Below are 13389 nucleotides of genomic sequence, written 5' to 3' on the forward strand. Positions count from 1 at the left end.
CTGAGGTGTAGTAGTGATTACTTAGCCATAGAGGCCGTATTTTTATTCTTTTAGTATTTCACAAAGCTTGATTATCTTCTTTTTTTTTTTAGTATCCGTAAGTATAATAAAATAATGAATGGAGATGAGTAGAGTTAGGTATTTAATTTATCAACCATCAAGCTGGCCTGACTGGAGTGCTTGTTGATAAGATCTCTCCTCTCCCTTTTCTGGCTCAAGCTTAATGAGGTCATCAATACGAAGAATAGTGATTGCAGCCTCAGTGGCGAATTTTAAACTCTTGATTTTGCTGATACTGGGTTCAAATACACCAGCCTTTTTGTTATCTAAAACAACACCATTGTATAAGTCCAATCCGTAATCTTTAAGAGCAATGTGCTCTGGTTTAGTTTGACTTGAGTCATGATAGGATCTCAATTTTGCAACCAAATCAGATGCATCCTGAGCTGCATTTACAGCCAAAGTTTTAGGAATGACAAGGAGGGATCTTGCAAATTCAGCAATAGCCAATTGTTCCCTAAAAGAGAGAGAAAAGCGTTATTGTTATTATTGAGGAACTAAGAATTTTCATTGTTTATAGAACTTTACCGAGAAGCAAGAGAGCTAGCAAAATTTTCCAGATAGATGGAGAGAGCGGCTTCGACGGCTCCACCACCGACAACAACGTTCTTGCTCTCCATAACTCTCTTAACAACGCAGAGAGCATCGTGAACAGATCTTTCCATTTCGTCGAGGTAGAAGTAGTTGGGTCCTCTAAGAATGATTGAGCTGGCGGTTCTAGCTTTAGTACCCTAAATCATATAATAAAATTAATACATTCATAAGACAAATAAATGTTATTACAAATGTGCAAAAATGCTATTGAATTATTTTTTTGTACATTAACTAAGGATAAATAATAACGTAAGTGAACATATGAGAGGAAAAATTACCTTGATAATGATGAGCTCGTCATCACAGATTCTCTCTTGAGCTACCTCAGATGCGCCGCCGAGGAAAGAGGCTTCAAATGTTTCTTCACCTTCCAAATTAGCAAGAGAAGTAACAAACTGTGCCCCAGTAGCTTTAGCAATACGCTTGAGATCAACCTTCTTGCAACGTCTAACAGCCATAGCTCCAGCCTCAGTGAAATATTTAAGACAGAGATCATCAATACCACCAGTTGTTAAAATGACATTGGCACCCGCATCAATGATCTTCTTAATTCTTTCCTTTGTGATATCAGCCTCTCGGTCACGAATGGCTTCAAGTTGCTCAGGATCAGTAACCAGGACTTGGATACCCATTTTCAACTTGGTTTTTTGAAGGGAAAAGTCAAGACAAGCGATCTTTGCATTCTTAATATGTTTGGGCATTTGCTGAGCAGCAACAGTACAGTTCAAAGCGTAGCCGTGAATCAATGTACTCTCTCGTGCACTCTTACCCACGGCTTTAAGAACGTTGACGGCATTGATTGGGTATTTCCCATCAGGCATCTTAATTGCGTTTGCAGCGTCAACAACCATGCGACTGAAGAAATCCTTGTCTGCTCCAATGAGTTTGGAGGACATGGACGTCTTGGCGGCGTTGATGAGCACTTCCTCTCCCAAGGTGTCCACTTCATAAGTCAAATTTTCCTACAAAAGAAAAGAAGAGTGCTTTTCAATTGATTTCTAATGAGAGCCTAAGCAGTTCAACGCACCTGGATGTACTTGACGGCTTCTTTACATGCCAAACGATAGCCACTGATGATGGATGTGGGGTGGATCTTTTGTTTGACGAGTTCATCAGCATTCTTCAAGAGCTCAGCCGCGATGATCACCACGGACGTGGTTCCATCCCCCACTTCCTCGTCCTGAAGTTGAGCCAATTCCACTAGGACCTAGAGAGGAGACTTATGTGGAATCCAGGGATATCAACAAGATCCACTCTTACCTTAGCTGAAGGATGCTCCACTTCCAACAACCTGAGAATGGTGGCTCCGTCATTTGTGATCGTTATGTCTCCAATATCATCCACCATCATTTTGTCCAAGCCCACAGGACCCAGGGAGGATTTCACAATATTCGAAATGGAGGCGGCTGCCAACACATTTTGAGTTCGAACTTCCTGACCAGAGCGACGCTCTCCTTGGAGACTTAAAGTGCTTGAAACCGTGGACATGGCTCTAGATCCAGATAGAAAATTAAATTTATTCCTCCCTTTGCACGCACCGGTTTTCAACTCAACCTCTCTCTAGAACCTTCTAGATTCTTCTTCTTCCTCTCAAAGACACACGGCACAGCGCACAGTTCGCTTTCAAACAGCTACCTACTAGTATCACTCAAATGAGACCAAAAAGAAAAGAGCAGACAAGATGGTTCAAATAAAAAGTAAACAAAAACTAGGTATTTCAATTATGTTCAGGATTCACGTAACCTCGATCAAAAATATAGAATATAAATACCCTTCGTAAATGATTAGGCTTATGTATTTTCCTTTTAAAATAACACTTGTAATTTTTTTAGAGAATAATTAGGACTCAGATACTATGAGCTATGGTTTTAATTAATAATTTAGGTTTCTTGTTCAATCTAAAGAAAAATACATAACCTTGTCCGAAACGTCGACTTCTATTAAATTACATTAGATGAATCCTAGTCAAAACACGTGATAACAATAAATTGTGCAAAATAAGTTCAAAGCGCATTTACAAATTTTAGACGAATCAGAATTAGAGATCAGAAAAACTATTCTTGATTGTAATACATGACTCCTCATTCCCTTAATACTTACTAGTACTACATACAATCAATTTCTTTATTTAACGTACGGAGGGCTTAAAACCTACGTCCTACGTAAATCAAATCCTTATGGACAATACTATGATCGTCACGACTTTTGATTCATTAGTTTACCACTTTGATGCATTTGGGGACTGGGCCTTAATGATACATTAATAATGGACATTTTACTATCAATTGTTCAAATAATGAAAAATTATGAAAAACTTTTTTCCCTCCATAATTAATCATTATTCATCGATATGAACCAATCACAAACATTTTCCCCTTCTCCCTTAAAAAAAGGATAAGAAGGGATGTGAAAATTATCGAAATCCTCGTAAACATACATTAAAAAAGTATTAGTTGATAAATTATAAGTTATACACACATAATTATCTGTATTTTGAAAATTAAAACAATTTTCACATCTGTAATAATAATATTGATAAGAAACTAGCTATCTTAAAGATAGCCAATGAAAAATTATTATTTTTATTTATATTTAGATTATTTATGTTAAAATTCTAAACTAAATCTATTTACCAAGAAATAAAATCATATTGTAGGTATATTTCCTATTGTAAAACCTCCTCGTATTCAACATTTTTTGTTGTTTCTGTCCATTTGATATAAATGTAATCAAACTTGCTTCCCTTTTGACACTCTTGAAAATGCAACATAAAATGAAAATACGTGGCCATCTGAAAATACTGATTTGGATAAATATGAAGAAATTTGACCCTGCGATTTATTTATTGTCATTGCCATTTTCCTTCTTCAACTATAATGAAGGTTAAAGATACATACAATGGATGTTGGATACATACTAAGATTAACTTGCTCATCCTCTTCCTAATTCCCTTTTTCTGTTGGTACAATAATTCGTTTTTGGGATTTTTAATTTGTTTGGTGCATTTTCGAATCGACAACCTATACTTCAAAAAAAAAAAAAACACTTTGAGATACGGGGAATCGATCTTGTTATCTGAAAAAAAAATCAACATTTTAGCAAATACCAAACTTGCCCTCTAGAATCTGGTCTGATCAGAATTAAACATATTAATTAAATATACAACTCAAAATTCTGAACAACTTTTATTCTATGCCTAAAGTCTGTATCTATCTCCGTTTTTTAAATAAATAAGTTTTTATCATTGTTTTTCTAAGCGGGACGGACATCACATAAAATACTTTTTGAAACACATAAATCTCGATAAATTTTTATTATTTACTTGAATTGCACCAATACTGGAAAAAAAAATTTCTTCCATATATTTATTTGGTTATCTTAATGGGCTAAAGTATACTACTTGTTACAAATTGTTAAGATCGCTAATTCCTTCAGTAAAAAAGCAACACTTCCAACAAAAACACATTGAGTTGAAAAGCGTTGCCCATTTTATTATATATTCCATGTTCTCGACATATTTTTACTAAGATTCGAGAATATAAAGAATACCTCGTACAATTGAACTTGTGTTATAAAATTGGTGTATTGTATGCAAAACGTTGGTCAATCAAAGATACTCACAGACATGATCCCCGTATATCTTGGTTCAATCGTGGTCTACAAAAAGAATTAATCATAAGGAGTGGAACAAATAATACATTTTCTAAATAAATTAAAACTTCTCCGATGAATTAAGTTAATAAGAGCGGACACATGATAAACTATGTCATGATTATGTCTTTTCTTCATGAGAATAATATCCAAAATGTCTTTTAAATTATAGATAATTAATATACGATTGATAATATAAAAGCAGAGATACAGTAACACACCTCGTTTATTGAATTTGGTGGTATAGGACGTGCCCCGATATATTACTGTAACTTAAAACTACTTGGATTCGTAGAATTTGATGTAATACATGAAAAATTTCTCATAAAATGAGATGTCTTTTCTAAATAAATAAAAGTCCTCATAAACAGGTCCTAAAAAAAGGTAATCCAAAAATTTTAACAACCATAGTATGCATTTATTTTTAATATAATGTTGTTATAAAAACAAGGGAAATACAATAAATATCTTAATCCGTGTCCATTGCTCCCCCTTCACCGGATTCTTCAACAGGAGCAACAGCAGGAGCACCTCCTCCTCCACCTCCACGTCGTTCACCTTCAATGTTAGCCAAGTAAGGATCAACAGCATCATTCTCTATGACGGTGAACTTTTTATTTTTACCAACGATGGCAATTGAGGTATTCTAAATAAGAATAATGATCGCATTATAATGACCTAAAGTGATTGAAAAAATAAATACTTTTCGATTCAAGTCCACTTCGTTGGGGAGTGTATCTCTGGCAGCAAGTAAGCCATGTTTAATAAGCGCATCCAGATCGCAATCCGGGAATGAATCCATGTGTCTCTCAAGATAGGTACGGGCGGATTGAGAACGAGCGCCAATGGCCATGGCCTTACATTCGTAAAAGTTGGCACTGGGACATGTTTGGTAGATATGAGGTCCCATATCGTCGAAGCCGGCCACCAAGAAGCCCACTCCATAGGGACGTTTGTTGTAGCCCTAATAATGAATAGAAATAGAAGGATGGATTAAGGGATTGACTGTGAAATGAAAAGAGAGATTTTACTTGAATACAGAGCTGCATTTTATGTCCCAGCTCCTGCATCAAAACGTTGATTCTAATGGGAGTATCTTTGAAGTGCTGCGAGTAGTTGCATTCCGTTCTCATCCACCGACAAAGACTTTTGGCGTCGGCCGTGAGTCCCGCCATCGCCACACCGACGTGACTATCCAGCGTCATTACTTTCTTTTGAGGATAACTCAAATCCGTTGGAGCCCTCGAGTAGGACACGAGAACAGCATATTGGTCCTTGTTCTTGAGGCCCACAATCACAGAACCTTGCTTCACAGCCTCCGTCGCATACTCCACCTGGAACAATCGCCCTTGGGGGCTCCAGGTTGTTACATCACTGTCATATTGATTCCGAAACTGAAAGAGATCAAACACACATCCTTACTTAGACTACAATCCCCTCTCAAACCACCTTCAACTCAAAGGTCTCACCATTCTTCAATTGGATCCTGTCTTTTAGTCAAGTAATAATAATCAAGTAATTTTTGCCGATTCACGGAGCCCGATCTCATCAACACTTTTTTTTATAATATAAACATTACGCCAACACGTCACGTGATATTCAACCGCTCACATCCTCAAAATTGTACAATCTATTCTATCTCTTGTACAACCGTTTTTCATGTCTTTCCACGTTAGACAGCTTTTATATAATAGAGATGGACTCTTCCACTCTACAAACTTCAAGCTTTAAAAGCTTTTTCACTTTTATACAAATGCATATTTTTGAGAGGAATTTGTGTAACAGGGTCGTCTGTAGGATTTAATTTGGGAGGGGGGTCTTGATTTTTTGTAATGCTTCAAACCTTTGGGGCATACCTGAACACAGCCTCTCCAGTCCAACCCTTTGGACGCCCCAGTATAATTTAATTATTTAATCCAGTACTGATAACATAAAGGATTGAAGATAAGAGTTTTAGGTTTGGGAGCTAGAGGAACCATTTTAGAGTTTTACTACATAAATGTAGTAAATCTTAGAGGAACATTTCTGGAATGTTCATGCTATCGTTCCATATTAATATACCCTAGTCGTCGTCCCAACCCTTCCCCCCCAACAGCTTATGATAATATGTATTTTTAAAAATATTATTTAAAATGCAATATAAAATATAATTAGTTTATTAATAATTATTAATGGATGATAATTGTATTAAAAGTACATATTATTCATATTGGAAGGTTTTGAGCTTTGACATAGCTTGTGCATTATTAATGAAATACCATGGCATGGAAAGAAAATAATATGAATTTATATTGAAGACCAATGTTATGCTACAAAACTTTATATCCATTGATGATACCTATCTTAATAACTAATCAGTATATATTATTTTGACATAATGCAATATTTACGAGAAGGAGTTACAATCTCAACTTCAATAGTTATATAAGTGGCCTTTAAATTTTACGGCGTAGAAAAAAATTATTACCGCCTAAACTGTATCAATATTTTCGTGATACAAATATTTATTAATAGAAAATAGGAATAATTTATCCGTGTACCTATCATCACAGTAAAACCATTTCGTCATCTTCCGTATCAATAAATGTGGGATTATAAGCTGATATATAAATTTGAATTATGAATAATTAATTTATTGATTGAGCTGGTGCTCAATTGTCAATTATATAAAAACAATTTGGAAGCAAGGAGAAAGGAAATAAAATGGCTGAAGAGGGCGCTTAGTGCTACATAAGTTTTCGTAGTCAATCCGCAACAGACGTGGAAACATGTCCCATAGCGCCTATAGATTGTCTCCTTAATTCTAGGTTGCAGTATTCTCAGTGGGACCTGGGAAGTGATGCTGCCTCATTTTAAGGTTATTAGGCATGGTGCTCTGAGGATTATTCGCCGTCAGTCAACAAAACCTCTTCAATTTGTGAGTTAAAGTACTATTTAATATTTTGATGCAAGAAAACAGAACTTGTAATTCTTTTGTGAATCGCACATTACGCAATTGTTGCAAATATCCTGGGGAATTATTACATATCTCTATTGTCATATATTATTTACTTCTAAATTCTATTCTGAGCGTAAAACGAATTTATTACGCATTTAATTAATTAATGGACTTTGATGCTACATTAAATTCACCTTCTCTTTCCATTTTTTTACAGGATAAACCAAAAATAAAAACTCAAGTTGGTTTAAATTCCAATCCAATGCGAGATGAAGAAAAAAGTATACAAAATAAAATTTCCACGAAGCCCGTCGTCAATTCCATATTTACAGATGAAGAATCAATTTCCTCATCATCCTCTAGCGGATTTTACGACCCTGTTGATATAAAAGCATCGAAGGATAAGCATTTGCCTTCAGTCATAAAAAGTCCCCCATTATCCCAACTGCCGTCATTGTATTCACAGCTATCTAAATCTCGACTTACATTTCTGGTATGCCTCACATCTTCTACTGGATATATATTAGCACCTGGAGCATTCGATCTCACTACATTTGCTGCGGTCACTTTGGGAACGTGGTCAATGTCTTGCTCTGCAAATACCATCAATCAAATCTTAGAAGTCCCTTATGACTCGCAAATGAATAGAACTAAAAATAGAGTTCTAGTCAGAGGTTTGATATCATCCTTCCATGCTGCAGGATTCGCCCTTACTACAGCTGCTGCGGGTACGTGTCTACTTTATTTCGGTGCAAATGGTACAGCAGCAATCCTTGGATTGGCTACTTGGACATTATATACATGGGTTTATACAACCATGAAAAGATCAACTATCTACAATACTTGGGTTGGAAGTATTGTTGGAGCAATTCCTCCATTAATCGGTTGGGCGGGTTCCTCAGGATCTCTTGCTCCAGGAGCTTTAATAGCTGCAGGCATTCTGTATTCATGGCAGTTTCCACATTTTAACGCCCTCTCTTGGAATTTAAGACCTGACTACTCAAAGGCTGGCTATCGGATGATGTCTGTTTTAGAGCCTGACCTCTGTTTAAAGGTCTCATTACGCCATTCCATCGCACTTATTGGGATTTGTTCTGCAGCACCTTTATTAGATCTAACAGATTGGACTTTTGCAGTTGACTCACTTCCATTAAACATATATTTGTCTATATTGGCTTATAAATTCTACCAAAATTCTGATAGTGCTTCATCCAGAAAACTTTTCCATTTCACTCTCATACACCTTCCTCTCCTATTAACGCTCCTAGTATTAGGAAAGAAGTCAAAGGAACTCTCAGAAAATAAGAAACCATCCGAAATGGAAAAAAATATAAATGCAACCATTAAATGAAGATTCTCTGAATTGCTGATGGATTCGTTTTCAGGGGAAATAAAATGTTTGGAAGACTTTCAGTTGTTTGATTTTTAAAAGTATTTAGTCAATTTTGATATTATATATTATTATCATTTTTCTTAGGCCTTATATAGGAATTTACCATTTGTTGATACCTATATGCACTTCATCGGTGTACTTAGATCTTAAAATAACTTTTTTTTTTTGTAAAACTCCTTGCTGGAAAAAGTAAACGTTGGGAAACAACTTTTACAAGGTATATAACATCTATGGCTTAAAAATATAATTTCTGTTCCAACTAAAACCAAAAAGGAATTTAAGAAAATTTTCTTTGTGATGATTAGTACATAATATGTCATTTTTATATATCAAAATCCTGAACAATTAAACTGATGCTTGATTTACAATACGTTGTATAGGGACAAACCTCCTCTTTGCCAGAACATGTTTTCTTTTTTATATCCTATCCTGGGACTTTTATAAATGAATGACTAATTTTTGTGTGGCAAATTGGTTGGATTTTGAAAAACGAATTAAAATTTAAGTAAAATTAAAAATCAGGAAATACTATAATTAAAAATATAAGGCAAAAAACAAATTTTTTAATAATTTATTTATTGGTTTCAAAATATTAGAACCCGTATGACTTTTTTTCTTTTGATTTTTTTTTTTTTTTTTTGAATTTTTATGAATATGTATATAATTAGCGAATAATATCGCACGACAATTTACTAGGATCAACTATAATAAAGGTAAAATTATGTTCATATTTTGCACGGATTACACACCAATAGATTGGATCCGGCCTTATACATATTTTTATGGGTGTTTGTTGGCTCGAATTTTGAATTTTTAACCAAACAAATTACTTAGTTGTATATTGCATAACAGGATATTTTCCATGTACGCACGACAAAAAAATGATAATATAATTAGATGGGGAAGCCTTAGGAATGTATGACATATATAGTATAGTGGTACCGCATTGATACATGCCGTGGACACACTTGTCTGGCATCTCAGTAAAATGAAAAGAAAGGGGATTTTTTAAATTTTGGATATATGAATTTGATTGGCTAGAATTTAAAATGGATAGTCATGTGAAGTACAATTTTTGCAAACGTTTCATCTTAAGATCAAATGACAAGAGTTCATTTCATATTATTGTTTGCGAATTAAGGCATTAAAGTAGTAATTCAATCAGCAAAACATAGACTTCTCTTTGTTTTGCATTTTAGCAAGTTATCTAAAAGTTGAGTCATTTAACAATGCACATAGTAGATATCAATTTCTATTATTGGTAGCTCTAGGTCTTATAATCTTTGTGGTAAATTTGATTGATATGTTATTATGTTCCACAATAAATTATTCAATGCAAATAAAGTTCATTAGCAACAATATTTTTCTCCATTATTACTCTATCCATAATTGACCTAAGATAGAATAAACGACGACAAATGTGAAAATAATAATGAACATCAGGTAATTAATATGAAAATGTATCTAACCAAAGGAATATATATATTTTTTTCTTCAAATGATCCTTAATCTCAATTTCACTCATAACTTAATCTCTATATTATGGAAGGTAACTTATATTTTAGGTGCGGTTCACCCTGATGAATACGTTAGAATTTGGTACTGATAGAGATGATTATTGATATTATGTTTCTTTGTCCATGGAAATGTATTGTGAATTACTTCTAGCTAGTTTGGATCTTTCTCTAGGATATATTATAAATAGTAGGGAGCCGTTAATAATTATATGGATGATGTACATTCTGGAGCATTATATTAGTACTTCGTAGTAGTACTGTGACTTTTATGACATGGTAATGAAGTCTTCCTGCGTAGTATTTGAACACTCTCTTCTTTGATTCGCCATGTCTGCCGGCCTTGGGATCAGAGGAGGAGTTTTTATATGAGGAATATTATTTATTTTATTTATAAGTGTTAAAGAAAGAGTAGCAGGAAGAAGAAGTGTCACTGAATGTGAATCCTGAACGCTTTGTTTTGAATGCTGTGATTCGGTCCTGAACTACCACTAGACCTAGTCTTTCTGTAATGTGAAATTATTTCCCTTGGATTTTCCGCTAAGGGTGTCGAAGTGAAGGGGAGAAGAAGTATGAGGAAATACTGTGTGAGTCTTTTGTTGCTAGTGATGGGTTGGATGAACCCCACAAGATCCGAGGTAGTCATCCGATATTCCACTCCAAAAGGACATGTAACGATGAGAATGGAATCTGCAGAGGCCTCTTTTGGACTCTCAATTCCTCTCGAAGGTCTTATGGGTCGTGTACGAAAGGGTCAACCTTTGGATGGTTGTACAGCTATAGAGGAAGCTCCAAACCGTCAAGAAGAAGATCCTTTGTGGTTTGTCATCCTCGTGCGGAGTTCAAATTGTACATTTAGCGAAAAAGTGAAAGCTGCTACTAAGGGAAACTACTCAGGAGCCATTATATATAACAACAACAGTGATAAAGTCCTTCATATGGGAGGTACAGGCTCTTATTTAACACCTTCCGTCTTTATTGGGCTCACTGATGGCGAAGTGATTCTGCATAAATATTTATACTATCAATCAGCGAATGCGAGTGTCACTCTTTACCCCGATGACCCTTTCGATTTGAATGTGTATTTATTACCATTTGCTATTGTAATTGGAATATGCTTTTTATTGATGTTAGGAATTGTTATATTCAAGTGCGTTCAAGATCATCGCCGAAATAGACGACATCGATTACCAAAAAGTGCTCTCAAAAATCTTCCTATTATTAGATATAATGAAGAAAGTTCTCCATACGATACTTGTTGTATATGTCTGGACGATTATATCAATAATGATAAACTACGTATTTTGCCCTGTGATCATGCATATCATAAAAACTGTATTGATCCCTGGTTAGTTAAAAATAGACGGATATGCCCCCAATGTAGAAAGAAAGTTTTCTGTCAAGGACAGGAAGACACAGATGAGGAAGAAACTACTACGGAGAGAGATTCATTGCTAAGTAATGTAAGATCCATTACTATTAACGGAGGTACTTTTCATGCTGGAGGAACATATGCGGCTGCTCTAGCAGAACAAGTCTCTCATAACTCTCGGCGAAACTTTAGAACGAGATTCAATTTGTTTTCAAGATATCGGCGCTTAGAAGATAATTATTTAGACAACGAATCTTTGGGACAGACCTCTTCAAATGAGTCATCTCCTGAATATCAAACACCTCCTGAATATCAAAGACCTCCAACTGAGACAACAGATGTCATGCATGTTGCAATAGTTCATTCACAGGATTCTTCATCATCTTCATCTGAGAGTGAAAATGACGGAATCAGTAGAAGTAGAACCACTGAAAGTGAAATAGTTACATAATTAATTTTATTCTTTTGAGTGTCAATGATCAACTTCATACCCACAGATATATTATTTTATAAACCCCTGCTTAAATTGTCATCTTTCAATGATAGTTATGTTTTATTCTAATGATTATTATTTAAAATTGAGTATATGCAGTCAGCCCGAATATTCTTTGTACGATTTTCATACTGATAAGTATTGATCATATATAGTTATGTATATAAATATATATATAATATATTGAGTTCAATTTATGCCACATAGATAAATTGATAATAGATTTTAAATTCACTTTTAGTTGCAATATATATTTATATATATACATATTCTTCTTCTGGTAACGTTATGATACATACAATTATGAATAAATCACGATTCTATAAAATTAGGAAAAATGGTGAATTGTACTACTAATATTTTAATAAACCTTAGGTTTTGACTTCTGTTTTAAATATTTTGATGAGCCGTTTGAAAGTTGTGTCTATTAGAGTGTAAATTATTATGTAGTGATCTCGTTTGATTTCTATTTAAATCATTTAATCCACATATTATTTTTTTTTTAAATCTGAAATGTTAAATTTATTTCACAAAGAAATAACCGTAGTTTTAGCTAAATCCATTATTAAATATATATTCTACAATTAAACAAAGGTTATTGTAATTTGTAGTCATGTTTTCCTAATTTTGTTTTTTAATTACTTATTGTGATTTTGTTTAAACAAATATTTTAAAATGCTCTATTTTACTTCCTAATATAGAAACTTTACTCTCCTTCACAACGCAGACAAAATATTTGTAAGGATATTCATTTTATTTGTTGAGTTTTAAATCTATTTAAGATTATACAAGTATGATTTGAAGGATGCAAAAATTACAGATCTTAATATTAAATTGTACTTTACTTATATTCTTTAAACAATTCCTAGATTCGTTTTCCTGAGTAATAACTGTCAATGGCAGAGAACCGTCAAAAAATTACTTCCAACTAACAAAAATAAATAAATAAATATTATATAGATATATATTTTTTAAAAGTACGTTTAAAATTCAATTTTCGAACTTGTAACGAACTTTGTTTATATTTGTGATAAATTACGGGAATGAATTTAAGACGCACTAAAATCAATAAATTACGTTGTATACGCCTTGAATCAAGTTATTATCACCGGAGTCCTGAAAAGGCAAAAAAATAACATACTTGGCTCAAGAACTACATAGAGGCTTCTCAATTTAACCGGTAGAACATGCAAAAAAAAAATCACTTCATAAATTATATATATTAATGAACCTATTATAAGAATGTTCTTAACTATTTTAAATTATTTATTCTGTTGAATTCATAGTAATTTTGTTGTTGCCTTCTCAACTATGCACCATAATTTTTCTATTATAAGGATATATACTAAATATATCCCTATAATTAAAAGGATA

The 13389-nt window shown here is 33.8% G+C and overlaps 4 protein-coding genes across 6 annotated transcripts; 2 read left to right on the forward strand and 2 right to left on the reverse strand.

Annotated features, from left to right (window-relative positions):
* Window positions 1–8: 8 nt before the first annotated feature.
* CCT1 (chaperonin containing TCP1 subunit 1) lies at window positions 9–2755 on the reverse strand. Of its 2 annotated transcripts, none has more exons than XM_040715848.2 (6): window positions 2572–2755; window positions 1915–2289; window positions 1682–1861; window positions 933–1616; window positions 589–791; window positions 9–517 (listed from the first exon to the last, which is right to left on the reverse strand). In XM_040715848.2, the coding sequence occupies exons 2-6, from the start codon at window positions 2140–2142 to the stop codon at window positions 151–153; spliced, it is 1662 nt and encodes a 553-aa protein (XP_040571782.1). In that variant the 5' UTR covers window positions 2143–2289; window positions 2572–2755; the 3' UTR covers window positions 9–150. The 2 variants fall into 2 exon arrangements, with proteins under 2 accessions (XP_040571782.1, XP_071745796.1); XM_071889695.1 differs by having other exon boundaries at window positions 2426–2659.
* A 1946-nt stretch (window positions 2756–4701) lies between these two features.
* LOC121120297 (proteasome subunit alpha type-1) lies at window positions 4702–5913 on the reverse strand. Its single transcript, XM_040715154.2, has 4 exons — window positions 5775–5913; window positions 5337–5699; window positions 5009–5269; window positions 4702–4951 (listed from the first exon to the last, which is right to left on the reverse strand). Exons 1-4 carry the CDS (start codon window positions 5775–5777, stop codon window positions 4775–4777), a joined length of 804 nt encoding a protein of 267 aa, XP_040571088.1. The 5' UTR covers window positions 5778–5913; the 3' UTR covers window positions 4702–4774.
* Window positions 5914–6686: 773 nt separating this feature from the next.
* Cox10 (Cytochrome c oxidase assembly factor 10) lies at window positions 6687–9995 on the forward strand. Of its 2 annotated transcripts, none has more exons than XM_040713814.2 (2): window positions 6687–7222; window positions 7461–9995. In XM_040713814.2, exons 1-2 carry the CDS (start codon window positions 7145–7147, stop codon window positions 8592–8594), a joined length of 1212 nt encoding a protein of 403 aa, XP_040569748.1. In that variant the 5' UTR covers window positions 6687–7144; the 3' UTR covers window positions 8595–9995. The 2 variants fall into 2 exon arrangements, with proteins under 2 accessions (XP_040569748.1, XP_040569747.1); XM_040713813.1 differs by lacking the exon at window positions 6687–7222 and adding an exon at window positions 7229–7376.
* A 470-nt stretch (window positions 9996–10465) lies between these two features.
* Window positions 10466–13103, forward strand: LOC121119197 (E3 ubiquitin-protein ligase RNF13-like). Its single transcript, XM_040713816.2, has one exon. The coding sequence runs from the start codon at window positions 10723–10725 to the stop codon at window positions 11971–11973; it is 1251 nt and encodes a 416-aa protein (XP_040569750.1). The 5' UTR covers window positions 10466–10722; the 3' UTR covers window positions 11974–13103.
* Window positions 13104–13389: the final 286 nt, after the last annotated feature.

Source organism: Lepeophtheirus salmonis, chromosome 6, assembly GCF_016086655.4.
Source record: "Lepeophtheirus salmonis chromosome 6, UVic_Lsal_1.4, whole genome shotgun sequence".
NCBI classification, from domain to species: Eukaryota; Metazoa; Arthropoda; class Copepoda; order Siphonostomatoida; family Caligidae; genus Lepeophtheirus; species Lepeophtheirus salmonis.

Coding starts and splice junctions, on each gene's coding strand:
- CCT1 (XM_040715848.2), bottom strand. CDS start 2,142: ATGTCCACGGTTTCAAGCACTTTAAGTCTCCAAGGAGAGCGTCGCTCT. Junction 1,617..1,681: donor AAGCCGTCAAGTACATCCAG/GTGCGTTGAACT, acceptor TTTCTTTTGTAG/GAAAATTTGACTTATGAAGT. Junction 518..588: donor GCTAGCTCTCTTGCTTCTCG/GTAAAGTTCTAT, acceptor TCTCTCTTTTAG/GGAACAATTGGCTATTGCTG.
- Cox10 (XM_040713813.1), top strand. CDS start 7,251: ATGCAAGAAAACAGAACTTGTAATTCTTTTGTGAATCGCACATTACGC. Junction 7,377..7,460: donor TTCTAAATTCTATTCTGAGC/GTAAAACGAATT, acceptor ATTTTTTTACAG/GATAAACCAAAAATAAAAAC.
- LOC121120297 (XM_040715154.2), bottom strand. Junction 5,270..5,336: donor AAATGCAGCTCTGTATTCAA/GTAAAATCTCTC, acceptor ATTCATTATTAG/GGCTACAACAAACGTCCCTA. Junction 4,952..5,008: donor AAGTGGACTTGAATCGAAAA/GTATTTATTTTT, acceptor ATTCTTATTTAG/AATACCTCAATTGCCATCGT.
- LOC121119197 (XM_040713816.2), top strand. CDS start 10,723: ATGAGGAAATACTGTGTGAGTCTTTTGTTGCTAGTGATGGGTTGGATG.